Below are 24,570 nucleotides of genomic sequence, written 5' to 3' on the forward strand. Positions count from 1 at the left end.
GTCACATCTCCCCTGTTGATTGTGAGCCGCTGATTCGACGTCGCCGGGCCCGCAAATCTAATAAGGATCTGCTCTAATGCAATTTACCAGCGTCGGCTGGAAGCCCGCGGAGTCAACCGGCGATCGATACATCATTATGGATATTTTGTCTGTTGTCATGAGCTCAGAGGGAGACATGCATCAGGCTGCCTGTCACACGGGCGCACGGCTGACAAAGCTGTTTACCGCCCCCACTCTGACCTCCGCCTTCCGTTCAAAGTAAATCGGCACTAAGAGGGCATGCCGGTCCAGTTTCCAAGATCCCAATGTTAACTGTATATATGAACATGTAATGATGATAAGAGATCAGCATGGGTCAGCTAAAAGAGAAAATGCACCACCTTCTGTTTTCTAGTTCAGAGTGCGTTTGTCCCTTTTTTAATTAAAGATTTTGTTACGTATTCTTAACACACTTTGTCTCTAGTTGGATCCTCTTTCAGATGGATGTCAGTTTGCTGTCACAGAGTTTATTGGAACCATTTTCAAAGAGGATCTCTTAGGTCTTAAAGACGTTCTCTCCGGGTGGTTCCTCTTTCAGACGGATGCCCGGGCCTGTGCAGTGGGAACGGACAGTGCACCCTGGCGCAGAACAGCTGGCACTGCGAGTGCCACACCGGCTGGAGGGGCCCCGGGTGCAGCGTTGCCATGGAGATCACTTGCTCCGACAACAAAGACAATGAAGGAGGTGAGACGATCAGCAGAGATGGGGTTGGTTGGATGAGCCAATAAAAGGGAAACCACTCCACATGAATGCACTGATAATGATGAATTGCTGCATCATCATGCGTAGCTTAGAAAATTAGCATTTCTTTTTTTGGAAGAACAGTTTGATGGTTTATTGGCCAAATGAATCACGGCAAAGTTCCAAATGTTGTCCTCCATCTGGCAGTGCATAGGAATGTGATTTATGAAAATGGAGCCATCCGTTTTGCATGACTCAGTTACAGTGCTTATCTGCTTCCACTGAGACACAGAGAACCCCCTGTCTGATCAGAGAGATGCCGCCCTCAATACACACTCACACACACACACTCACACACACACACACACACACACACATGCTTATTTTGGGCTAGCAGTGAGTATGAGTTGTTTCGAGCCAAATAACCCGCATCACCCCCCTCTACAGCATAGCCTGGTGCTCTGACGGCTTTCCTAGCGAGATCATCCCCAAGACACTCAGGCTGGATGCTTTTATAAAGCCTGTAGCCACTTTGAACTCTTTCAAGTTGTCATGGTTACATAACATAGAGATAGGGGGGCGGTTGGGGGTGGGAGTGGGGGGGCTTGTTTTCCTGTGTTCCTTCTAAGCCCCTCCATCAGACCGACCAGCCCCCCAACCCCCCCGACACAAACACACATACACGCACACACACACACGCACAAGCCTCACAAACTTCTATCGATTTAGAAATGTGACGGAGGATTTGGATACTTTGTAGGCTTCGGTCTCCAACGGAACTGAGAGGTGATTGAAAAGGTGCCTAAACGCAGACAAGCGCAAGCCTTTAATCTCTCGTCTCCCTCGTCACCTGCAGAGGAGCCTAAAGGGTAATGTGTTCAGAAGGCAGCGAGGCTCTGATTCACAGCGCTCTCTTTACAGGCTCCCCATTAGCGCTCTTAGCCAGTATATATTTGTACATGTTCTCCTCACTGTTTCAGACTCCCTGGAGATGTGGCAGCTTAGGGGGACAACAAGGGTGCCATTATTATCTCTCTCTCTCTCTCTCTCTCTCTCTCTCTCTCTCTCTCTCTCTCTCTCTCTCTGTCTCTCTGTCTCTCATCTCTTCTTCTCCTTGCTTGTTATCTCTCTCTCTAATGATAAGCAACCATAGGTGCCATAAGCTGGCCTGATAGAAGATCAATGCTGTAAGTCAGAGAGAAACAGAGAGATTAAAAGATTTGCGGGGAGAGGGTTGTCTTGGTTTATGAATGTGTTTGTTTTGAAAGGATAACTTGTTTGGGCAGAAGAAAAAGCAGTGTGTTTCCTTAGAGAGCAGCCATCTGTAACTGCAGTGTGTGTGTGTGTGTGTGTGTGTGTGTGTGCGTGTGTGCGTGTGTGCGTGTGTATTTGCCTGTCTGTTTGTCTGCAGATGGACTGACAGACTGCATGGACCCCGACTGCTGCGCTCAGAGCGCGTGTTCAGCCAATCCGCTCTGCCGCGGGTCACGCGACCCCCTGCTGGTCATCCAACAGAGCGCGCCTCAGCCCCCAAAAGTGCAGCCCTTCTACGAGCGCGTCAGGATGCTGGTGGGCAGAGATGGGACCCACATCATCCCAGGAGCCAACCCCTTCAACGCCAGGTGACCCGTCCACCCACACCAGTTTCCTCTAACTGAAATGACCTCTTTCAATCATAAAAGTGAAGGATAGCCTGTTCCTGGACAGAGCATAAACAGATTGTGCTCTTTCTCTTCACAGCCTGGCATCTTTGATACGTGGGCAGGTGCTGACCACAGATGGGACTCCTCTAGTGGGTGTCAACGTGACATTCGTGAAGTACCCTCAGTACGGCTACACCATGACCCGACAGGATGGCATGTGCGTGCTTCTCACACCCACTCGAAGGGCTTCAGAGCTCCTGTCACACTGAATCATGTTTCAGAGCAGGGGGTGGTTTGTTTACTTGGTTTGAAAAATGTTATGAGACAGACTAAAACTGAATTTTGTATAAACATTGTTGGTATGGAGGAGGGTATGTTGGATACATATGCATACTTATACATACATACTGTTTATATACTGCATATAAACATTGCAACCACGCAATGTATAAATATTGTCAAGGAAATTTATGATTGTGACCTTTGTAAGATGCCGTCATCTTTTTGCTGTCGGCAGGTTTGACCTAGTGGCCAATGGCGGTGGCGCTCTCACCCTGCGCTTCGACCGAGCGCCCTTCCTGAGCCAGGAGCGCACCGTGTGGCTGCCGTGGAACCGCTTCTTCGCCATGGACACGCTGGTGCTCAAGACGGAGGAGAACACGTTCCCCAGCTGCGACCTGAGCGGCTTCGTTCGGCCCGACCCCGTGGTGGTGGCCTCGCCCCTGTCCGCCTTCTTCAGCTCCAGCCCCGGAGAAAAGCACATCATCCCCGAGACACAGGTGTCCTCCCAGAACCACCTCCACCAATAAGCTCTTTAAGGCGGGGATCACATCAGCCAGCAGCAAGCGGCAGCGGCAAACGTAACGCAATGCTCAGACCATAATAAGTTCTATCTCGTTCCTAAGCAACACAAACGGTTTGTCAATTGAATATGCTCGCGTTGCGCTTTGAAAGTTGAACCAAGTTCAACGCTCAGCTTGTTCAACGCTAGTGTTACGCTAGCGTTACCACCGTTCCGCTGCCGAACCATAGAGAACAATAGGAAACCTGCCGCTTGCAGCTGGCTAATGTGATCCCCCCTTTAGTTGCTATGTATAGGGTTTTTTGCTGTTAAAATAACGTTAAAACTTTAAAAAAAAAACTACAAATAGCAACAGAATGGAATGAAACAACTGTTTTGACATAATGTAAAAAATGCTCATGCTCTGTGTTGCCCTGATATCCACTAAAGTTAGCATGCAACCCAGTCAGACAGGCCGGTTCTCTTGCTCTTTGTACCTCATTCAGCGCAGTAGTAAATACAATGCAAGTGAATGGAACAGTGCTAAATGTAATGATGCGTTCATGACAGCTGGAGAATTGCAGAATTCCACACATAGCCCCTGTCATCTTCCTCTGACTGCCGTCAGTCGGGATGAAAAACAGATGCTCTAGCCCACTTTATGTGGACGAGACGCTGTGGCGATTAAAGGCACGATTACTGATTACGCCGCCGAGTGGCATGTAATCCCCAGTAGTTTCCTCTCCCCGGAAGCTTCTGTGTCTGACTGTCTGTCACATATTAATGAAGTAATGCATTATGAAAATATGTGTGAATGACACGCTTTCCTGTACACAGATATTCTCACTGAGGACGTCTCGGCATCGGACGTGTCTGTCTCTTGACTCGCGCTCTCTCTCTCTCTCCCTGTATGTCTCTGTCTTCCCAGGTTCTTCATGAGCAGGTGGAGATCCCTGGAACCAGTCTGAAGCTGCGCTACCTGAGCTCCAGGTCTCCGGGCTACCACTCCCTCCTCAGGGTCACCATGACCCAGGCCCTGGTGCCCCTCAGCCTGGCCAAGGTGCACCTGATGGTGGCCGTGGAGGGCCACCTGTTCCAGAAGTGGTTCCACGCCTCGCCCAACCTGGCCTACACCTTCATCTGGGACAAGAGCGATGCGTACGGCCAGCGAGTCTACGGGCTCGCCGAGTGTGTGGGTGAGTGACACACACACACACACACATCTTAACGCCGATCTCGTCACCATTGACCCGACTTATCAGTATCACGAAACTCATAGATGCAATTCAACGCTCACCAGCTTTGAATCATCTCCTCCTGCAGATGCAGTTTCACAGAAACCCACTTAGCAGTGCCTCTGCCCCTGAGCTCTGAATCCATTTGATGCGCGCAGAATGAAATGAATGTGTAACCATTTCTAGATCGATGATCAAATGCTTAATTGAGTTCACGCCACCAGATGCTGTGTAGGTGTGCGAGGATGTCAGGCCCTCGGGCCGTGCACATTCACACTTGCTGTCAGTTACCACCAAAGCATCAGATTAAAACGAGTGCCATAATTAGCATCTCTCGACAGCCGAGCTGATGTGTCTGTTGACTCCCGCTTGTGTGTTCACTGTGTGTGTTCAAGGCCAGTTAACAGTGGCTGTCAAGACATATATTTGTGCCCACCTGCATATGTGTACATATATGTGCGACACATACAGTACATGTTAAAGTTCACTGATATTTAGCAGCCACTTTTATCCAAAGCGACACAGATCGCTTTGGCGGGTTCGAGTATCTGACTGATCTGGTCTGTCTGTGGCATTACCGCTGCTTGTGTGGATGTGTGTGGGTGTTGATGTGTGTAATCTGTATATTCACGTGGGCAAGTGTATGTTTTGTGTGAGTGTGGGCACACATGTGTGTGATTGTATGTACAGATGTGTGTGAATGTTTGTATGTGTGTGTGTGTGTGTGTGTACAGGTGTGACATGCAGATGTATGTGATTGTCAGTTGTTCCATAATTGTTGTGTTGGGCGTATATATTGTATGTGTATGCCCGGCTGGTGACCGCTGGTCTCTCTGTGCCGTGTCCAGTGTCTGTGGGTTTCGAGTACGAGACGTGTCCTAGCCAGGTGCTGTGGGAGAAGAGGACCGCGGTGCTGCAGGGCTACGAGCTGGTGCCCTCCAACCTGGGGGGCTGGTCGCTGGACAAACACCACGTCCTCAACGCTCCAAGTGGTAAGACTGCACACGTGCCAAACTTACATTGCCTCTCCAGTGCAGCACAATTAGAATGATGTATTAACCGCACCAAGGCCATAGATTTTAGTGCCAGGGACCAATAGTTGAAAATTGTTACTCACTGCAAGTTATTCTGCAGGAAAACATTAGCTAAATAGATACATGTAAATGCAAAACTCAAACGCTCATAATCTATGTGCTGACACTTAAGACGGATCCTATAGGTATAGACCTCCAAGAATTATCATGTGGTTCTCTGAACAGAGATTCAGACAGCCACACAAACTTTTGTTTTATTCATGTGGTTATGTTAGTTGTGTAGTTCTTTAAAATGGAAGAAAATAGCTGAATGGGGAACATTTGAACATTTGATCTGGCACAGTTCACCTCACAGTTAGAACCACACCAGTGCTATTGAAATCCATCTACCAAATTGGCATGTGTCACTGTGACATGGCGTGAGAGTAATCCCATTTAACTGCACCCTGACAGCATCAAACTGACACAAGGTCTTAGGAGAGAAAGGGCACAGAAAGCTTTACCAAAATAATGGGCAGGTTCACACTCCCACTTTTAAGTGAGTCAACTGAGACTTGGGATCCATTTTCAAAGTTGTTTCTGGTCATTATTCTAGTTTTATCTGGAAGGAGTTCTTTCATGCAGAAAAAAAGCATTTTTGTCTCTTGTCAGGGATCAGGGATAAAACGCTTGTTAGAATGAAGACTTTGACGTTGTGCTTTCTGTGTAGTGCACTCCTACATAGTTACTGTGACTTTGACTTGAAGGCCCCCTCCGGTTAAAATCAAGTTTTTAACCTCATAAACAGTGAAGTTTCTATGACACACAGCATATCAGATAGATAGATAGATAGATAGATAGATAGATAGATAGATAGATAGATACTTTATTGATCCCAAGGGGAAATTCAAGGTCACAGTAGCATACAGACAACATACACATTCACTAACAGCAGAAAAAGTAATTAAAAGTATATAATATCAAAAACACAACTAAGCAATAAGGACTGTAGAAGATAAAGAATATACTAAATATACTAAAATACAAATTACACTAAATAAAACTTAATCTAAATCAGTTCTAAAAAACAGTATCCACATAGTGGGTGATTAATCAATCAGGTGCGCTTGCAATGACTGAAGCAGGGACTGAGCCTGTGGTCCTCTGTGCATAAGGTAAGGTAAGGTGCTCTTTGTGAATGAGTGTCATGGTGATGGTGCAAATGAGTAAGTCAAACAGTGCAACAGTGCAAGAATAAAGTCTATATATCTATATATAAATAACTATATTAAGAAAGGTATAAGTGTGGCCACAGTTCGGCTGTGGCATGGAGGGAGGGGTTATGCATATGTGCTAATATAGCACGCAGTGAGGCAGAAAGATAGTGGTAAAAAGTGGCTAGTGGACAGACAGTATCCAAACATGAAGGGGTTGAAGAGGCAGACAGACTATGCAGAGAAGTCTATCTCTCCTCTTCCCTTAAGTGAAGCATTGAACAGTTCAATGGCCCTGGGGATGAATGACTTCTTCAGTCTGTCTGTTGTGCAAGGCAGTGAGCGAAGTCTCCAGCTGATCAGGCTCTTCTGCTTTACAATAGTGCTGTGGAGTGGATGACACTCATTGTCCAAGATGTTGATCAGTTTGTTCAGGGTCCTTTTGTCAGATAGTGAAGTGATGCACTCCAGTTCAGCTCCCACTACAGAGCCAGCTTTCCTTACCAGCCTGTCAAGTCGCCCCGCATCCTTCTTCTTTGTGCTTCCTCCCCAACATACCACTGCATAGAAGAGGACGCTGGCCACAACAGACTGGTAGAACATCCTGAGGAGCTTGCTGCACACATTGAAGGACCGCAGCCTCCTCAGGAAGTACAGCCTGCTCTGCCCTTTCTTGTAGAGTGCGTCAGTGTTGGCTGACCATTCCAGTTTATTGTCCAGGTGGAGACCCAGGTACTTGTAGGTGCTTACCACCTCGACATTGACCCCATCAATGGAGACTGGTAGCAGAGTGGGCTTAGACCTGCGGAAATCCACCACCATCTCCTTGGTCTTTGAAGTGTTGAGTTGGAGATGATTGAGTTTGCACCATTGCACAAAGTCCTCCACCAGGCTCCTGTACTCCTCCTCCTGCCCGTTCCTGATACACCCCACAATTGCAGTATCGTCAGAAAACTTCTGCATGTGGCATGACTCAGTGTTGTAGTAGAAGTCAGATGTGTACAAGGTGAACAGGACTGGAGAGAGCACAGTTCCCTGTGGCGCTCCGGTGCTGCTGATCACAGTGTCAGAGAGGCAGTTCTTCAGTCTGACGAACTGTGGTCGCTCGGTCAGGTAATCTGTAATCCAGGTTACCAGGTGAGCGTCCACACCCATCTGCAAGAGCTTGTCTCCCAGTCTGAGGGGTTGGATGGTGTTAAAAGCACTTGAGAAATCAAAGAACATGATTCTCACAGCACTTTTCCCCTTGTCCAGGTGAGTGTGTCCTGTGTAGAAGATAAGTGATGGCATCGTCCACGCCCACTTTCTCCTGTGCAAGAGCAAAAAAAGCAGTTAAGGGCATGGCTGAGGATTTCCACATTGGAACTGTGGTTTTAACCAAGCCATTTTAAGGACATGAAGTGATTTTATTAAATAAAACTTATAAATATGTCACTTTGTGAAATAGAGATGAAAGTGATGAGGAGTTAATCAGTGCCTGGAGTGGGTCTTTAACTGGTTTCCTCACCGGTCATTAAATTACACCCACGGATGTCGCTCATCTTCCTCCTCGCTCCCCGAACAGGCATTCTGCACAAGGGCAGCGGCGAAAACGTCTTTGTGTCGCAGCAGCAGCCACCGGTCATCACCACTGTCATGGGCAACGGGCGGCGGCGCAGCATGTCCTGCCCCAGCTGCAGCGGCGCGGCCGAGGGGAACAAGCTGCTGGCGCCCGTGGCTCTGGCCTGTGACGCCGACGGCAACCTGTACGTGGGCGACATGAACTTTGTGAGGCGCGTTTACCCCTCACTCAACACCACAGCCGTCCTGGATCTCGGGTAGGGAGAGAGCGCTTGCAGCGCGTTTCTGTTGGTCTTTATATACCGCTGCTGAATCAGGTGTACGTTTATATATATAAATGTGTTGTACTATATATCCTGTAACTTTATAGTGACCCCATGTGTAATACCGTATACATTACTTTATACTGTAACACATTACCGTGATAAATATTTTGGTCATTTCAACTGTATACTGTATGTATTATTACAAATAATGTTGTGTTTTCTTTTCACTGCTTTTGACATGAAGAAAAAACAAGGACTTAAGGCATGGGTAAGGCATTATAAGGTTAATATATTTATGCTCTTTACAAATGAAAAATTCTTTCACCCTTTTCCCCTCATAATTGTACTTTTCTTGTTTACTTCAATCATTTTACCAGTGTGTTTACTTCACCATAGCAGACAAAAAAGAGAAAAGTCCGCTTCATCCAGGGTTTTCTGCTCCCACTTTCTGCTCTCAGCTTTGTAACTAATGACTATGGTCTGGGTTGTGAGCCCGAGTATTGAGTAACTGTTGTAACTGTTTACACCTGCAATGAGGGTCATGTGATCACTCGGAAATTGTATATATGGGGTGTGTTTTGTATGTGTTTTCACGTCTGAAGAAGGGTGATTACCCGAAACGTCACGGAAAAATAAAAACAAGTGGGAGCAGAAAACCCTGGATGAAGCGGACTTTTTCTCTTTTTTGTCTGGTCGTTTGTTTGTCCTGCTCCCAGGTCAGACATTTGGATGTGTGGACTTTAAAACTTACTCTTTGTACTTCACCATAGCAACCACAGCTAGACAGCTAGCTCAAATTTATTTATTTTATTCTCTTCTCCATAGTAACAGTCCAACTCATAAGTACTACATGGCGTCCGACCCGGTGACCAAAGCGCTGTTCCTGTCCGACACCAACTCTCGGCAGATCTACCGCGTGCAGTCGCTGAACGGCGGCCGGGCGCTGCTCGAGAATGCCCAGGTGGTGGCAGGGACCGGTGAGCAGTGTGTGCCCTTCGACGAGGCCCGCTGTGGGGACGGGGGCAAAGCCGTGGAGGCCACCCTTATGACTCCCAGAGGTGAGTGACCCTCACACTCACACTCACACACACACACACACACACACACACACACACACACACACAAACCACCAGGGGGCACCTAGCGGCCAACTGTCACTCACAACAACTTAGCAGGGAAGATGACGCTGCTCATCATCGCTTCTGCTTTCTCCAAGCTGAAGTCTGTGTCGTCCCTAAAGAAGTTTCCCACTGCTTCGACTCGACTTATCTCGTCTCTCTCAGGAGACTGTGTGTGTGTGTGTGTGTGTGTGTGCGTGTGTGTGTGTGTGTGTGTGTGTTTTTCCCTCTCCTCCATCTTCTCTGTCACTCTCTCCTCTCCTCCTCATTCCCCAGCCTACAAAGCTCAGCTCTGGGGGGTAAAAACCGCTTTTCTAAAGAATAATTAGCAGTGAGTCGAAAGCAGTGCAGAGAGCGGCGCAGTGACCTGGAAGAAAAGGGCTCGTGACGCGCGCCTGCCAAACCCGAGTGTCACGCTGTCACGTCGAGTCTGTCTGCGAGCGGCGAGGAAGAGCGAGGCTCTGTCGGATGAGGAAGCACTCGGAGGTCTCGCGCTGAGATGTAGAAAGTGAACAATTCCCCGCGGAGCTGACAGGGCTCCCGTTAGCTGTGTGTGTTTGTCTGCTGAACCACATCATTCCTCCCCCTTCCCCTCCTTTTAATCGGGTGAGAATGCCAACACTGTTGTGACTAAGACAGCCTTTTTCTTCTTGCCCTTTCTCTCCCCCTGTCTGTCTGTCTGTCTGTCTGTCAGGCATTGCCGTGGATAAGAAGGGCTTCATGTACTTTGTGGACGCCACCATGATCCGCAAGGTGGACCAGAACGGCATCATCTCCACGCTGATCAAAGCCAACGACCTGACCGCCGTGCGACCCCTCAGCTGCGACTCCAGCATGGACATTAGTCAGGTGAGCGCTGCCCTTCGTCCTGTTCCTGCCGCCGCTGCAGCTGAAGCTTTGGCCGGCTCAGAGGTATCGATCCCTTAGTCTGCCATCTTATTACTCTCGCTGACTAACCATGACTGTGAGCTTGATGGCGGCAGCAGGGAGCGTCACAAGGCCAGTAAATCCCTCAGTGTTGGTTATTTGGCATTTGGTGTGATTGGAATGAGAGGGCCGCAAGCAGAGCGTGACCCTGCCTGAGACTGAACTGCTTCAGCCATTCTGAGTGAGTGAGAGACAGAAGACGGACGTTTTAGGTGTTTTTTTTCTGCTGTGACTCACAGGTGCGTCTGGAGTGGCCGACAGACCTGGCCGTGAACCCCATGGACAACTCGCTGTACGTGCTGGAGAACAACGTCATCCTGCGCATCACCGAGAACCACCAGGTGAGCATCATCGCCGGGCGGCCCATGCACTGCCAGGTGCCGGGCATCGACTACTCGCTCAGCAAGCTGGCCATCCACGCTGCGCTGGAGAGTGCCACCGCCATCGCGCTGTCGCACGACGGTGTGCTCTACATCGCCGAGACGGACGAGAAGCGCATCAACCGCGTGCGGCAGGTGAGCGCCGACGGCGAGATCTCGCTGCTGGCCGGCACACCGTCCGAGTGCGACTGCAAGAATGATGTCAACTGTAACTGCTTCGCTGGTGATGATGGGTACGCGGCCGATGCCGGCCTGAACGCACCCACCTCCCTGGCCACCTCGCCGGACGGTACGCTCTACATTGCCGACCTCAACAACATCCGCGTGCGCGCCATTCGCCGCAATCGCCCACCTCTGACCAACACTGGTCAGTTCCAGGTAGGGTCACCTCATGAGCAGGAGCTCTACGTGTTCAACAGGGACGGCTCGCACAAGCAGACCATCAGCCTGGTAACTGGCCAGGTGCTGTTCAACTTCAGCTACGGTGCCGACGGCGAGCTGGTGTCCGTCACCGACAGCGCCAACAACACGGTGAGGATCCGCCGCGACGTGGCCGGACCGCTCCGCCTGGTCCTGCTGCCGGAGAACCAGGTGGTGAGCCTGGGGTTGGACCCAGCCGGAGGCCTGCGCTCAGTGTCTGCACTCAACCAGGAGGTGGCGCTACTGAGCTACGCAGCCAGCACAGGCCTGCTGACCTCCAAGGTGGACGACACGGGCTGGACAAACTTCTATGAGTAAGTAGCTAAGAGGCTGAGGGTTTTTTATATTCTGAGGGGTTTTTGTGTTCTTTGTATGTGGTGTTATATCAGCATTTTTGTTGTTGGTGAATATTACATCATGTGATAACAATGTTGTTTGGTTATCTGCCATTTCTTCTGAATGTGTTGGTGAGTTCAGTCTGTATGTGATGCAGTCTGAATGTTGTAGCAGCTGATTAGAAGGAAAGCAACAGCAGTGCTTGAGAAATGTTCGTGCGAGTATTTCAGTACTAGGTCGCCACCCAGTGTTTGCTGTGAAGAACTGCTCTCATGCAGGACTGAGTCTTCCACTGCTTCCACTGCCTGCACTACTACATAGTTTACACTCTAAAAAGGTCATTGTATAGTTAACTCCCACTGGTGTGTGAGTTGAGGCAGTCTGGTGGGAAGCTTGTTTAACTAACCCATGACTATTTTTTCCCTCCACTCCACAGATATGATAGTGAGGGCCGCCTAACCAATGTGACTTACCCCACGGGGATGGTGACGAGTCTGCATCGCGAGATGGAGCAATCCATCAACATTGACATTGAGAGCTCCAACAGGGATGACGATGTCACGGTCATCACCAATTTGTCATCCGTCGAGGCATCGTACACCGTGGTTCAAGGTGAAAAATTGGTTTTGAAATGCTTCTATTTATTTCAATCTGCTGCTGCTGTTACTAGATATATGTGTGAGTGTGTAGTAAAAGAAAAATGTGTGTGTGTGTGTGTGTGTGTGTGAGTATGTGTCTGTGCTTGTGTTTTATGTGTTATGCATCTGGTTTGGTACATGTACATTTGTGTATGTAAGTGTGTGTTTATGTGTATGTGCATATGTGTGTGTGTCAGTTGACTCATACCACACTCAGTCACACACTCATAACTCATGACATATGTCACTTTTGAGCCAGAGTATTGCCAGTGACACAGTAAATCGTAATCTAGGGCATAGGAAGCTAAACAAATGTGTCTGGCCCAAAGCGTCACCCATTCAGCGATCCCTGACTTTGTTTCAGCCGTTTAGCAGCAAGAAAAAGAGGCTGAGCAGGCAATAGTGTCCCCCACTGTCCCAGGGGGGGGTTAGTGTGACAGAAAAATAAACGTAATCTCATCCCGCCGTGTGGAGCCTTGTGCGCTGAGACTGCGAGTTTAAGTAATATATGTGATAGCGCGCCCTCCGAGGATCGTAAAAAGAGGAAAAGCTAGCAAGCCGCCTTAAACTGAGCACTTCATTTCCACGGAATGCTTGCAGTTTGAACTCCAATGGCCTTCGCAAAGTACATTTTCCTGTTGGAACTGGCAAAAGTTTGGCCTTCTCCCTGTTTTATTAAGATAAACGAGATTTGAAAGCTGTTAGTGGTTGCGGCTTTTTCTGTTAACTTCTACTCTGAGATGCACTTAGAAGTTTCTTGTGCCCTTGATCTCACTGGTGATTGTGTTTCCAGGTGCACTGGCCTCCAAAGCAGCGTGTGATCTAATTACTGCGTGTAGAAGAAATTTGAGCCACCTGTTCGGCTTTTCTGAAAGATACCCATTTTTCCCCCCGTGGCAATCACTTGCATTTCACTCAAAAAAAAAAAATTATACCCACATCATCTTACTCAAGAGACAGCTTTTCCTCGAAATACAGTTCCTACAAGCAGCTCAAGACTAATGCTCTCTGGTAGCATGAAAACAAAGCTTCCATTACTTTGTGTAATAACATAACTCTCTTTCGCTCACTTTCCAGAGCAAGTGCGAAACTCTTTCCAGCTCTGCTATAATGGCACGCTTCGCGTCTCCTATGCCAACGGCATGGGCATCAGTTTCCTGACCGAGCCGCACATCCTGGCCGGAGCGGTCAGCCCCACCATTTGGCGCCGGAACATCACGCTGCCCACGGACAGCGGTCTCAACTCCATCGAGTGGAGGATGAGGCGGGAGCCCACCAAGGGCAGGGTCACCATATTCGGCAGGAAGCTACGGGTGGGTCTTCTGCTATGCCACTTCAGTTTTCCCCATAAGCTGTGAAAATGACTTGTGAGGTACTTATGAAGTAGAGCAGCCTGTCGGACCAAACAAACCGAATGGCCACACTTACTATGTTACCATGATGTTACCATTTTTCTTGTAGAATATTATTCATTTAGTTCATTCATAATTTCCCTCATCTGTGTAGCTTTATAGACTTACCATATCTGGCTATGGGTGTGCAACTCTGCTTCAGTTTTTACAATAAGCTGTGAAAATTACTTGTGAGGTTGTGAGAAGAGGAACTCGTTAGTGCTAAAAAGACTACTTACCGTTTTGGCCACACTTACTGCTTAATATGATGTTTTTTGTTAGACTACTTATTATATAATTTAATATTTACCAGCTTTGTCTCAAAATGAATTCCCCTTATCACTAAAAGTTGCTCTACAATCAGTATTATTAAAAGAATTGTTTGTGGACACCATCATGACCCACTCCCCTCTGTGCTGTCTTCGCGCAGGCCCACAACAGGAACCTGATCTCCATCGACTTTGACCGCAACACACGCACAGAGAAGATCTACGACGACCACCGCAAGTTCACGTTGCGCATCATCTACGATGCGCATGGCCGTCCAGCCACCTGGCTGCCCAGCAGCAGCCTGGCGCTGGTCAACGTGACGTACGCACCCAGTGGCCGGCTTCTGGGCCTGCAGCGCGGCAGCATGAGCGAGAAGAGGGAGTTCGACACCTTTGGACGCATGCTCTCCCGCACATTCGTAGATGGAAAAGTTTGGAGTTTCAGCTACCTGGACAAAGTGAGTTTTAGTGTAACTTGCTGGCTACCATGCTGATTTGCTAGAGTCTCATTGTTATTAGTATATAAATATCAATGGTATCATATAGTATATTATGTATACATGGTATCTCATTGTATTATGGTATCTAAGTATCTCATTGTCTCATTAAATATTATTGTACTCAATATTTTTGTTTCTCTGTCCTAACTGTAAACTTCTCTTTCCTGAACTTCTCTCTTTCTCGCCACAGTCCATGGTGCTTCTGCTTCAGCAGAGCCAAAAGCAGTATGTGTTTGAGTTTGACACCTCTGGTCGGATCTCCTCTGTCACCATGCCCAGCATGGCCAAACACACCATGTCTACTCACGTGTCTGTTGGCTACATCCGCAACACCTACAACCCTCCCGAGAGCAACGCCTCGGTCATCCATGACTTCAGCGAGGATGGACGGCCATGCGCCACCTTCTACCTGGGCACAGGCCGACGCGTCCTGTACAGGTATGGCAAGCTGGGGAAGCTCTCAGAGGTGCTTTACGACGGCACCTCTGTCACATTTGGTTACGACGACACAGCCGGAGTCCTGAAGATGGTCAACCTGCAGAGCGGGGGGTTCTCGTGCACGATCCGGTACCGCAAACTGGGCCCCCTTGTGGACAAACAGATGTACCGCTTCTCAGAGGAGGGTATGGTGAATGCGCGCTTTGATTACACCTACCATGACAACAGCTTCCGGGTGGCCAGCATCAAGCCTGTCATCGGGGAGACCCCATTGCCGGTGGATCTTTACCGCTACGACGAGATCTCGGGCAAAGTTGAGCATTTCGGCAAGTTTGGCATCATCTACTACGACATCAACCAGATCATCACCACCGCCGTCATGACGCTCAGCAAGCACTTCGACGCCCACGGGCGCATCAAGGAGGTGCAGTACGAGATCTTCCGCTCGCTCATGTACTGGATGACGGTGCAGTACGACAGCATGGGGCGTGTCATCAAGCGTGAGCTGAAGATCGGCGCGTACGCTAACACCACGCAGTACCGCTACGAGTACGACGGCGACGGGCAGCTCGTGGCCGTCAAGGTGGGCGACTGGTTCACCTGGCGCTACAGCTACGACCTGAACGGCAACCTGCACCTGCTCAACCCTGGCAACAGCTTCCGACTGCTGCCCCTGCGCTACGACCTGCGCGACCGGCTCACACGCCTCGGCGACATGCAGTATCGGCTGGACGAGGACGGCGTGCTGAGCCAGCGCGGCTCCGACGTCTTCGAGTACAACTCCAACGGCCTGCTGGAACGCGCCTACAGCCGAGGAGCCAGTGCCGGCGGCGCTGGCGACGGCTGGAGCGTCCGCTACCGCTACGACGGCCTCGGCCGCCGCGTCTCCCGCAAGACGGACGGCGGTCAGCACCAGCAGTACTTCTACGCCGACCTCAACTACCCGGCGCGCGTCACGCACATCTACAACCACTCTGGTGGGGAGATCACCACCTTCTACTACGACCTGCAGGGCCATCTGTTCGCCATGGAGGTGAGCAGCGGCGAGGAGTACTACATCGCCTCGGACAACACCGGCACGCCTCTCGCCATCTTCAGCAGCAACGGGCAGATGGTCAAGCAGCTGCAGTACACGGCATATGGGGAGGTCTACTTCGACTCCAACCCAGACTTCCATCTGGCCATCGGCTTCCACGGCGGCCTCTACGACCCGCTCACCAAGCTGGTGCACTTCATTCAGAGAGACTTTGACGCTCTGGCAGGCCGCTGGACCGCGCCGGACCACAGGCTGTGGCCAAAGATTGGCAAAGAGCCAGCACCATTTAACCTATACGCGTTCAAAAACAACAACCCACTCAGCGACATGATTGATGTCAGAAATTATGTCACAGGTGAGTTTATAATGGAATCACTACTCAAATATTACTTTATATTTACCTATACTGTATATATCATATTATATATTTAGATATAATATAGATGTTATTTACTTTGTCACCTATCTTGTGGTTTTGTCTTTGTATGTTTTTGTTTTGCATTGTGAAAAGCTTTTTACCTGTATGTTTACACTGTCATGTGTTTGACAACCCTTTGCGTTGTTCTGTAGATGTAAAGAGCTGGCTAGTGATGTTCGGGTTTCAGCTCAGCAACATCATCCCCGGTTTCCCCCGACACCCTATGTACTTTGTAGACCCTCCCTATGAGCTTCTGGCAAGCCAGGACAGTGACCACTCACGGGTAAGCACCTGGCTCAGGGCAGTTTTACAGCATGGCTATTTTAAATAGGGACTCATAGAATTTTTTCCATGCATTAATCCATTGCTTCTAAATCTGGGACAACTGAATCAGGTAAATAACATGGCACTCAGGTTGAAATTATCTTGTTATAGCTGTGCTAGGAGGAATCATTGTCAGTGCATTAGGCTGGAGGCATTAACAAGCAAGACTAAAATTGCATTATGCAGCTATGCACCAGCAAGCATATGAGCCAGCAAAATTCAATCAGCCCGAAGCAGGGATAGAGAATATTACTCGAAGCGAGACCATATCTGTCATGACTCGCGTTGCCATGGATACTAATTACTGCCCCTTGACCTTGCATTTCTCGCAGCTCATCACCGGAGTCCAGCATGCGGCGGAGAGACACAACCAGGCATTCATGGCTCTGGAGGGGAGGCTACTGAACAAGGAGCGACGAGCCAAGCGGGACAGGCCAGGCTACTGGTTTGGGACCAAAGTGCCCATCATCGGACGTGGCATGATGATGGCGGTCAAAGATGGGCACGTGGTGGCCAGTGTGTCGGGCATGGCCAGCGAGGACAGCCGCAAGATCGCCCAGGTGCTCAACAACGCCATCTACCTGCAGGGTGCGCACTACACCATCGAGGGCCGTGACTGCCACTTCTTCGTGAAGCTGGGCCTGGCGGACAGCGACCTGCAGGCGCTCGGGCTGACCAGCGGGCGCAAGGTGCTGGAGAGCGGCGTCAACGTGACGGTCAGCGGCCGCTCGCGGCGCGGCGTCACCGTGGAGCTCCACACGGCCACGCTGGCGTTCAGCGTGCGCTACGGCCTGACGGCCGAGACGCTGGACAAGGAGCGCGCGCGGCTGCTGGAGCAGGCCCACCAGAGGGCGCTGGCGGGGGCCTGGGCGCGGGAGCTGCGGCAGGCGCAGGACGGACGGCTTGGCGAACGCGCCTGGACCGACGCCGAGAAGCAGCAGCTTCTGGCCGTGGGGAAGGTGCCCGGCTACGACGGCTACTACGTGCTGCCCGTGGAGCAGTACCCGCAACTGGCCGACAGCAGCACCAACATCCAGTTCCTCAAGCAGACGGAGATGGGGAGGAGGTAACAGAGCGGCGCCGCGCTCTCACACCAAACGCCACCTCTGGAGCGGGCACACACAGGCTCCGCAGGGCAACTGTCGCTAAGACTAATGGAATGCGAGTGAACTTCAGAGCACTGGCAAAACCAAGATTGAACTGAATTAGGCCAGTTTGGAAAGTGCATTTCAAAAGCACCCATGAAAACAATGAAAAAATTACATTTGTTTTGTTGTTAACTATCTTTTTTAGTGAATAATGTTTCCACTCATTGGTTGGGTGGGGATAGGGTTTGTGACTGAAGTAAAGCATTCATGAAATGCTGGTGGTTGCCTCAGCCATCCTACAAACATGTTCCTCTGAACTTATGTCTGAGAAACCTGCAAAAAAAAAAATGTAATGTTTGTATGGCCCAGAAGACACAAACACCTTTTTGTGATGGACCTTTTAAAGGGACTTAAGCCTGAGAGCTCATTTCAGGTCGTATACAGATATACCCAGACATGGCCATAGCACCCAGAGAATGACTTCAAAGGTGATGTCTGTTGAGTAGAAGTGTATATGAACCAGGAAATACACTTGATTTCCCCTCTTTGTATTTGCACTATATGACAATCATGAGAAAGTCACACGTTTCATCAGAGATGGCTGTGAATAACAGCACCCTGTGAGGGTGAAATTTTTTTTTTTTATGTAAAATATGTAAAAAGTGATTTTTTTTATGAAGGAGATGCTGGGTGAAAAAAATCTGTGTTGTCGCCATTGTTTATACTTCAAAAATTAAGTCTTTTGAAACTGTGAAACACATATTGAGTGTCCGTGTAAAACACTAACATTTGTTTAGCACTGTAGAGCATTGAGCTGATCTCAGAGTTGTAAATTTCTTCAAAAAGGAAGTGGCTTTTGTGGTGTGTTGTGAATTGTCATAGAAAGAACTGCTTTGCCATTCTCATGTTATATGCCCCATGGCAGCGCTCATTAATTTAATAATTTAAATATCCCCAAGCATTGTTTTAATAATTTCGCTCTTTCAACTATTGTTTCTGCCCCTGAAACATTCTCGTTTTCACTGTGAGGAGCCACAGTATGGACGTTTTTGGAATCGGAACAAAGGCACATTACAAGAGTAGGGAAGGATGATGATTTTAACAGAATAAACGGTTCGATTTTCAACTTCAAATTCATTTATACTCTCACTCTGTTTTTCTCTCACACCATATTAGTCCTTTATTCATATAAACCTCTAGTAAATATAGAAATGCCACCTCACCATACCCCATCCGAGTCACACACTGGCCTGTTTTATGCAAGTTCATGTTCCGGTTTACACAATATATTTATGAATGTCCAGTGTAAATATTGTCTGACTAAAACGGTTCCAAGGGTGTTGTCGACATAAATGGTCAGATCTGCGTTCTGACCACCCGACCAAATAATTTCCTGTAAAGCACACGTGGGAAAGGGACGATCAGAGACCAGCTTTAAATAGCATAGAGCAGTCTAGGGGTAACCTTACACTGACCCAATATACTGCAGGTATGGGGGAGGGGAGCCCAGGTTGGCCAACTTTTTCAGACAACTTTTCACAGAGGCCCAGTTTAATTATCTCAGAATGTACATGCATTATTTTGATAACTTGTATTAATTGCTTGTAAAATGTTGCTGGATTTTCCCATGGCGCAAATATCCGATTAAGCAACCAAGTGCTATCTTATTTAATCTGCAGAAAGCATGTCTCACATACACAAGTCATTTTTAACATTCATTAGGTTTCGCAGAAGCCGCACCCACTAACACATCATATACTCTAGGGCTACATATTAAACATTTAAAAAAACTGAACATTTATTTACAAGTATTGATCCACAGGCCTTACAGATCAATCTAGTGCACCTAATAAAAAATTTAAAAAAACTGCTAGGCTTTGTAGTCTCAAAATAGGTAACAAACTCGTGCATCTTGACTTGTTTTTGCCCTAATAAAGGGACTATTGTGTTTAGAAATTGATAGATAGCACCAAACAAAAAATGTTTTAAATGATTTCTGATTTTTTTTTTTAAGTTTGTTTCTACCTAACAATTCCAGTTAGTTCTTATAAATGTTACTTGATTCTTATACACATAATAAGAATAAGAATAATATGATTTTCTTGTATGAGTCTATAAAGGATCAGACAGAAGTAGGTTGAGCAAATTTATTTGTTGTAAGATCAGTAGTGACAGGAAAAATGTTGTGGAAAACAAAACAAACTGCCACACGACACAAACATCGGTGACAAAATGTGGCTATATGGCACTGGCTGGTGCTTAATATAAGGCAACTGTATGGTTTAGGCGGAGAAACATTGTAGAATAATATAATCATTTCCTTCAAGATCCAGCCTCTACAGGATGTATTTGGGTACTGCACTTTGTTTGTGTAAATCTGAGTGTTTGGTCAATGATTGATATACTCCCCTAGAACCCTATTTGTAGTTGTTCGACATGTTTCATGGTATCTGTATGTGTATTACTCTGATTACCCATGAAAATGCAATACATTCAGTCAAAAGAATGGTTTGATTAAGAATTCTCCAGTCCTAACTACAAAGTTCTAACTGGACACATTCAGGTGCTAATAAATACCATGTCTGGTTAAATCCTTACAACCACTGGTACCGTTACTATGCAAGATATTATTATATTTAATACATTTAATGTGATATAAAACAAAGTATGCTATTTTAACAGCAGTTTAAACAGACAACAAATATTTAATTTATAAATGATTTCATACACACAGTAGTCATCTCTAACTTACATTAAGATGTAACATGTAATACCTAGAACACTAAAATAACACATCTTCAAGCTTTTGTCACAAGGATAAGAAAGTGTCTTACAGGCTATACATCAGTGTATCTTATGGATTCTTCTGATGAGGTCAGTGGTGGGGGGTTGTGGTCAGGTCATCATGTCCCACAGGCAACAGCAGCAGAGGGCCGCCCAGCAGGCGGTCAGGCAGGTCCCAGCGTCAGGCCCAGAGTCAGCTGGACGCTGCTGCTGCTCCACCACATACACTGAGGACAGGGAGGGTGGACATGCATACGGGTCAAAGGTCAAAGTGTGTGGACAGAAAATCATATGGATACAAAAGTCACAAAGTCAGGAAAGAGGAAGTGCCAAGAAGAGTCAGGTTTAGATTGATCAGGAAGTGGAACTGTGCTCTGTGGTGACGAAAATAGGAAAGCACTTGAGCAACATATGAAATACTGTGGTTGATTCAGTTCACTCTTTTGTAGTTGATTAAGAGGCAGCTCTGTGTTTGAGAGCAAGATAAGACTCCATGGCCTAAAACAAGTCTGGTGTTAAATACACTGTTTCATGTAAACCTCCAGAGCCTCCAGTCAGAGGTGCCCTTTGTTATCACTGCATGACTTTATGACGTGATCACTGATGGTAATTTTCCTAGTACCACAGATATCTGGAAACTCAGGATCAGTCAGGATGATGGCCAATCAGGAAACAGGCTTTATTCTTTCAATGATGCGCATCAAGGGAGAGAGACAAGCTTCAACTGGAGGATTTACCCATATCTTTAACTACACAAACGTATCCTGAGCTTAAGTAGGTTACAAACAAACGGGGGATGTGACCTCTAGCTCTGTATGGATATGGAATAAATGTACAGGGGTGGTCCCAAAGAATGACCCCGCCTTGTACCTGGCCAAATGTTAAGCTAATAGAATCGTTGCTGTGTACTTGGAGCAGTTACTACTCAATGACAATCGGAAGATGTGAAAGCCACCCATTCCTGCACACCTAGTATCTATAGACAAATAGTCACACCTAGAAGTAAGCAGAGGTGCCTTCCATTCAGTCGTAAATCTAAATCTAGAGAATTTATAGACAAGAGACACAAATGAGTAATGAACATAAGAAATATACAGTAGGTACATATATACTGCAATGAGTCTGATTCACAACTTTGTTAGGTCTACTTTGTTACTTTGTTTGTTCTGGTATGACAGAAACCAAACACAGGAAGTTTCTCTAATGTTTGTAAGTTTGTTTTTCAAAATAGGGTGGTCTTGGTTGCCTTTACATCCATAACCAAAAAGTTCCTCCAAAACATAAAAGGCAAAAAAAAAAGGATTCTAACAATGGCAAAACAGACATTGAGTAACTTCTATTACACTGGACTGGTTAGAGGCTTGAGTGCTACCTACTGATAGTTCAGTCACCATAAACAAGTTCACAATACTGAGAAGTTACTGTCAAACCGCCTACCTGTGTTTTTGGGCTGCCCATACATTGCTCCTGGTGGGGCATCCTGCCATCCATACTGCGGTTGTGGAGGCACCTGGTATCCCTGGTAGCCCGGCTGTGCTGGGTACACCCCCGGGGGCCCGGGTGGATAGTTAGGGTAGCCTGGGTGAGCCCCATCTGGAGGGACTGGGTACCCTTGAGCCTGGTACCCTTGTGCAGGATATGCAGGGTAGCCCGGAGCAGAGGGCCCGGCGTAACCAGGAGCAGAGGGCCCGGCGTAACCAGGGGCAGAGGGGCCAGGGCCCGCATAGGGAGGTGGCTGATCGTAGTTCATTTACAGCAACTTGTGCTTAGGCCTACCTGTTGGCCAAGATATAAAACATTGCTTAACGAAATTGGAAAAAATACATACACTTCACAGAAATAAACTGACTAAAATATGTGTGAATTCCAGCCTGAAGCCTATAACAGAATGACTGGAGCAGTGTGCCTCTGAAAGACGTCTTTGTCAGAGTGTGATATGGGCAGTAACTGACTCAACCTTACCAAGACAGCATTCCAGTGAGGCAACAGCAGCCTTAACAGAAGTTGGCCAAATGTATAGTTTTATATCCATAGTAATCTGCGCACAAATGCTGAGACGCACCTCTTCAAATACTTTGAACTGTGTGAAGAGGACGACACGTGACCTTTGTACCAGAACGACGAGAACAATTCGCCTTTATTCTTAAGAAAACTCAGTCTACACGGTGATGGACCCTTGGCCGTTTTTGTTTCTTGTTCCAGTGTTTTGTTTTCCAAACAAATCGCGGAAAAGGCAGGAACTTAAGCAGACTATAAGCCTATAATAGGCTACTCTAATTACAACATAGGCATATGTCGGTGACATCGCACTGAGACAATTTTCATGTTTACTGGTCAAGCAAAAGTTTGTGAATATGACCGAAGTTTCAGTTCATTATTGGCCCTAAAAAGAAAGAAAATGCATATACTTTTTAAAGAAGCTATCGACCACGACCGCGTTTTAGAAAGGTATCGTGTGACTTACTCTGAAGTGAATTGTGGAACGCTGTGCCAGGCCGCTGTTGTTTTTTTTATCGTGATTCCAACCGTTAAACTTTTTCAGTTGTATCCGCCGTAGAAGCTTCACTGTTAATCCATAAATCGTCGGTGGCTTTGATTTCTGTCATCCAAAGGATTTAATAAATTCTACTTGTCGATAGTGCTTCAATGTAATGAAGTCAGTTCGCTACGCGAAGTTGCCTACAGATGATCAGGTGACTCGCGCTTGACAAGGGCTATAGATACGTCATTAGCAAACGTAGTGGATTTCGATCCTTCGCAGTCAACGGTGTCCACCAGTTTCACACACATAGAGGGGAGGGGGGGGGGGCTGATTAGAGAATTGCTGGTAAAACATTAACTTGCACAAGAGCCTACAGAAATCCCGTCTTCACTTCAATCATCACTTACTGAATGCCAAAGTTGTAGAGTACCATGGAATTAAGAAATAGGCTACTATGGTAATTATTTCTGAGAAATGATGGACTGCTCTCTCTCCTCCCTTTGTCTCCTGTAGCTTTGAATACATTGAACACAAGAATATTGTTCACATGATCACATAAAATAAAATGGCATACAAAAATAAAAAATATACAGTACTGTGCAAAAATCTCAGGCACCTTACATGATTTGTCTCAGCAGTGCCATAAAGACCATATTGTTTATTTCTCACTTTCTTAATTAGAGTAAAACCAGAGAACACAGGAAATATGTACACAGTAGGCCATTTAAGCACATAACATGATCTGATACCAGTCTACGGAGCCCAGGAGGTGTCATTGCAAGATATTTTTGTGTACCGAGAAAATGTGCGCTCATTTTACTAAATTGTGGTCTCATTTTACTTGATTGTGTGCACATTTTATTAAATTGTGTGCACGTTTTACTATATTTGTGAGCACATTTTACTAAATTGTACTCAATTTACAACAATTAAAATAAGAGCACAATTTAGTAAAATGAGCGCTCTATTTAGTATAATGTGCGCACAATTTACTAAATCAAATTACAATTAAAATAAGAGCACAATTTACTAAAATGAAAGCACAATTTAGTAAAATGTGCACACAATTTAGTAAAACGAGCACACATTTTCTTGTTACATACCAATAAATATATTGCAATGACCCCTCTAGGGTTTTGTAAATTTCAGTCTCAAGTTACCATTACACTTGTTGTTTTAGCAGTGTTATAATGACCAATTACCCAAGAGGGAAGTTTCTTGATGGAGCGGTCATTCCCTACCCAGGCCACTGATGGGCATGTCGCCCTGCTAGAAGCTAATGGGGCTCTCGAGATCAGCTGCTGACTTGACCGTGGCTCGCCCTAAAACGGACACGGCGGTATCAAGAGCATTTTGGTAGGGCACAAAGTGGAGGAGCCACCTGAAAAGTATTGTACATCTCTGTGGACCCTCTTCATTGTATTCCTAGGTGGTAATACAGTGTCAGCTTGCCTCATCAAGGTTTTTTGAATAGAAACCTTTGGCCACATTTTTCACTAGGTGACAATGAACTCTTCCAGCTGTAGCTTTTCAATGAGATCTTCGATCTGTCGAAGTGTCGTCATCTCCTTCCCACTTCTGATACCAA

General features: G+C 47.1%; 2 protein-coding genes across 7 annotated transcripts in view; one reads left to right on the forward strand and one right to left on the reverse strand.

Annotated features, from left to right (window-relative positions):
- Nucleotides 1-19,740, forward strand: part of si:ch211-12m10.1 (teneurin-2) — a 183,967-nt gene extending 164,227 nt beyond the window's left edge. For all 5 annotated transcript variants that reach the window (XM_042093974.1, XM_042093975.1, XM_042093976.1 and 2 more), the window contains 17 exons: nucleotides 578-724; nucleotides 2,133-2,343; nucleotides 2,462-2,581; nucleotides 2,882-3,143; nucleotides 4,074-4,341; nucleotides 5,229-5,372; nucleotides 8,172-8,424; nucleotides 8,678-8,701; nucleotides 9,259-9,491; nucleotides 10,246-10,400; nucleotides 10,718-11,592; nucleotides 12,051-12,226; nucleotides 13,330-13,565; nucleotides 14,074-14,370; nucleotides 14,603-16,241; nucleotides 16,457-16,587; nucleotides 16,961-19,740. In XM_042093974.1, coding sequence (XP_041949908.1) covers nucleotides 578-724; nucleotides 2,133-2,343; nucleotides 2,462-2,581; nucleotides 2,882-3,143; nucleotides 4,074-4,341; nucleotides 5,229-5,372; nucleotides 8,172-8,424; nucleotides 8,678-8,701; nucleotides 9,259-9,491; nucleotides 10,246-10,400; nucleotides 10,718-11,592; nucleotides 12,051-12,226; nucleotides 13,330-13,565; nucleotides 14,074-14,370; nucleotides 14,603-16,241; nucleotides 16,457-16,587; nucleotides 16,961-17,698 — 5,909 coding nt within the window. In that variant the 3' untranslated portion in view covers nucleotides 17,699-19,740. The remainder of the gene's footprint in view (nucleotides 1-577; nucleotides 725-2,132; nucleotides 2,344-2,461; nucleotides 2,582-2,881; nucleotides 3,144-4,073; nucleotides 4,342-5,228; nucleotides 5,373-8,171; nucleotides 8,425-8,677; nucleotides 8,702-9,258; nucleotides 9,492-10,245; nucleotides 10,401-10,717; nucleotides 11,593-12,050; nucleotides 12,227-13,329; nucleotides 13,566-14,073; nucleotides 14,371-14,602; nucleotides 16,242-16,456; nucleotides 16,588-16,960) is intronic.
- A 109-nt stretch (nucleotides 19,741-19,849) lies between these two features.
- LOC121710113 (cysteine-rich and transmembrane domain-containing protein 1-like) lies at nucleotides 19,850-23,237 on the reverse strand. 2 transcript variants are annotated; one of them, XM_042094062.1, is made up of 4 exons: nucleotides 23,029-23,237; nucleotides 22,965-22,998; nucleotides 21,938-22,276; nucleotides 19,850-20,727 (listed from the first exon to the last, which is right to left on the reverse strand). In XM_042094062.1, the coding sequence occupies exons 3-4, from the start codon at nucleotides 22,248-22,250 to the stop codon at nucleotides 20,612-20,614; spliced, it is 429 nt and encodes a 142-aa protein (XP_041949996.1). In that variant the 5' UTR covers nucleotides 22,251-22,276; nucleotides 22,965-22,998; nucleotides 23,029-23,237; the 3' UTR covers nucleotides 19,850-20,611. The 2 variants fall into 2 exon arrangements, with proteins under 2 accessions (XP_041949996.1, XP_041949995.1); XM_042094061.1 differs by having other exon boundaries at nucleotides 22,965-23,237.
- Between the last annotated feature and the right edge of the window lie 1,333 nt (nucleotides 23,238-24,570).

This window comes from Alosa sapidissima, chromosome 5 (genome assembly GCF_018492685.1).
Source record: "Alosa sapidissima isolate fAloSap1 chromosome 5, fAloSap1.pri, whole genome shotgun sequence".
In the NCBI taxonomy this organism is placed as follows: domain Eukaryota; kingdom Metazoa; phylum Chordata; class Actinopteri; order Clupeiformes; family Clupeidae; genus Alosa; species Alosa sapidissima.

Coding starts and splice junctions, on each gene's coding strand:
- LOC121710113 (XM_042094062.1), bottom strand. CDS start 22,250: ATGAACTACGATCAGCCACCTCCCTATGCGGGCCCTGGCCCCTCTGCC. Junction 20,728..21,937: donor TGGGCAGCCCAAAAACACAG/GTAGGCGGTTTG, acceptor CCCTGTCCTCAG/TGTATGTGGTGGAGCAGCAG.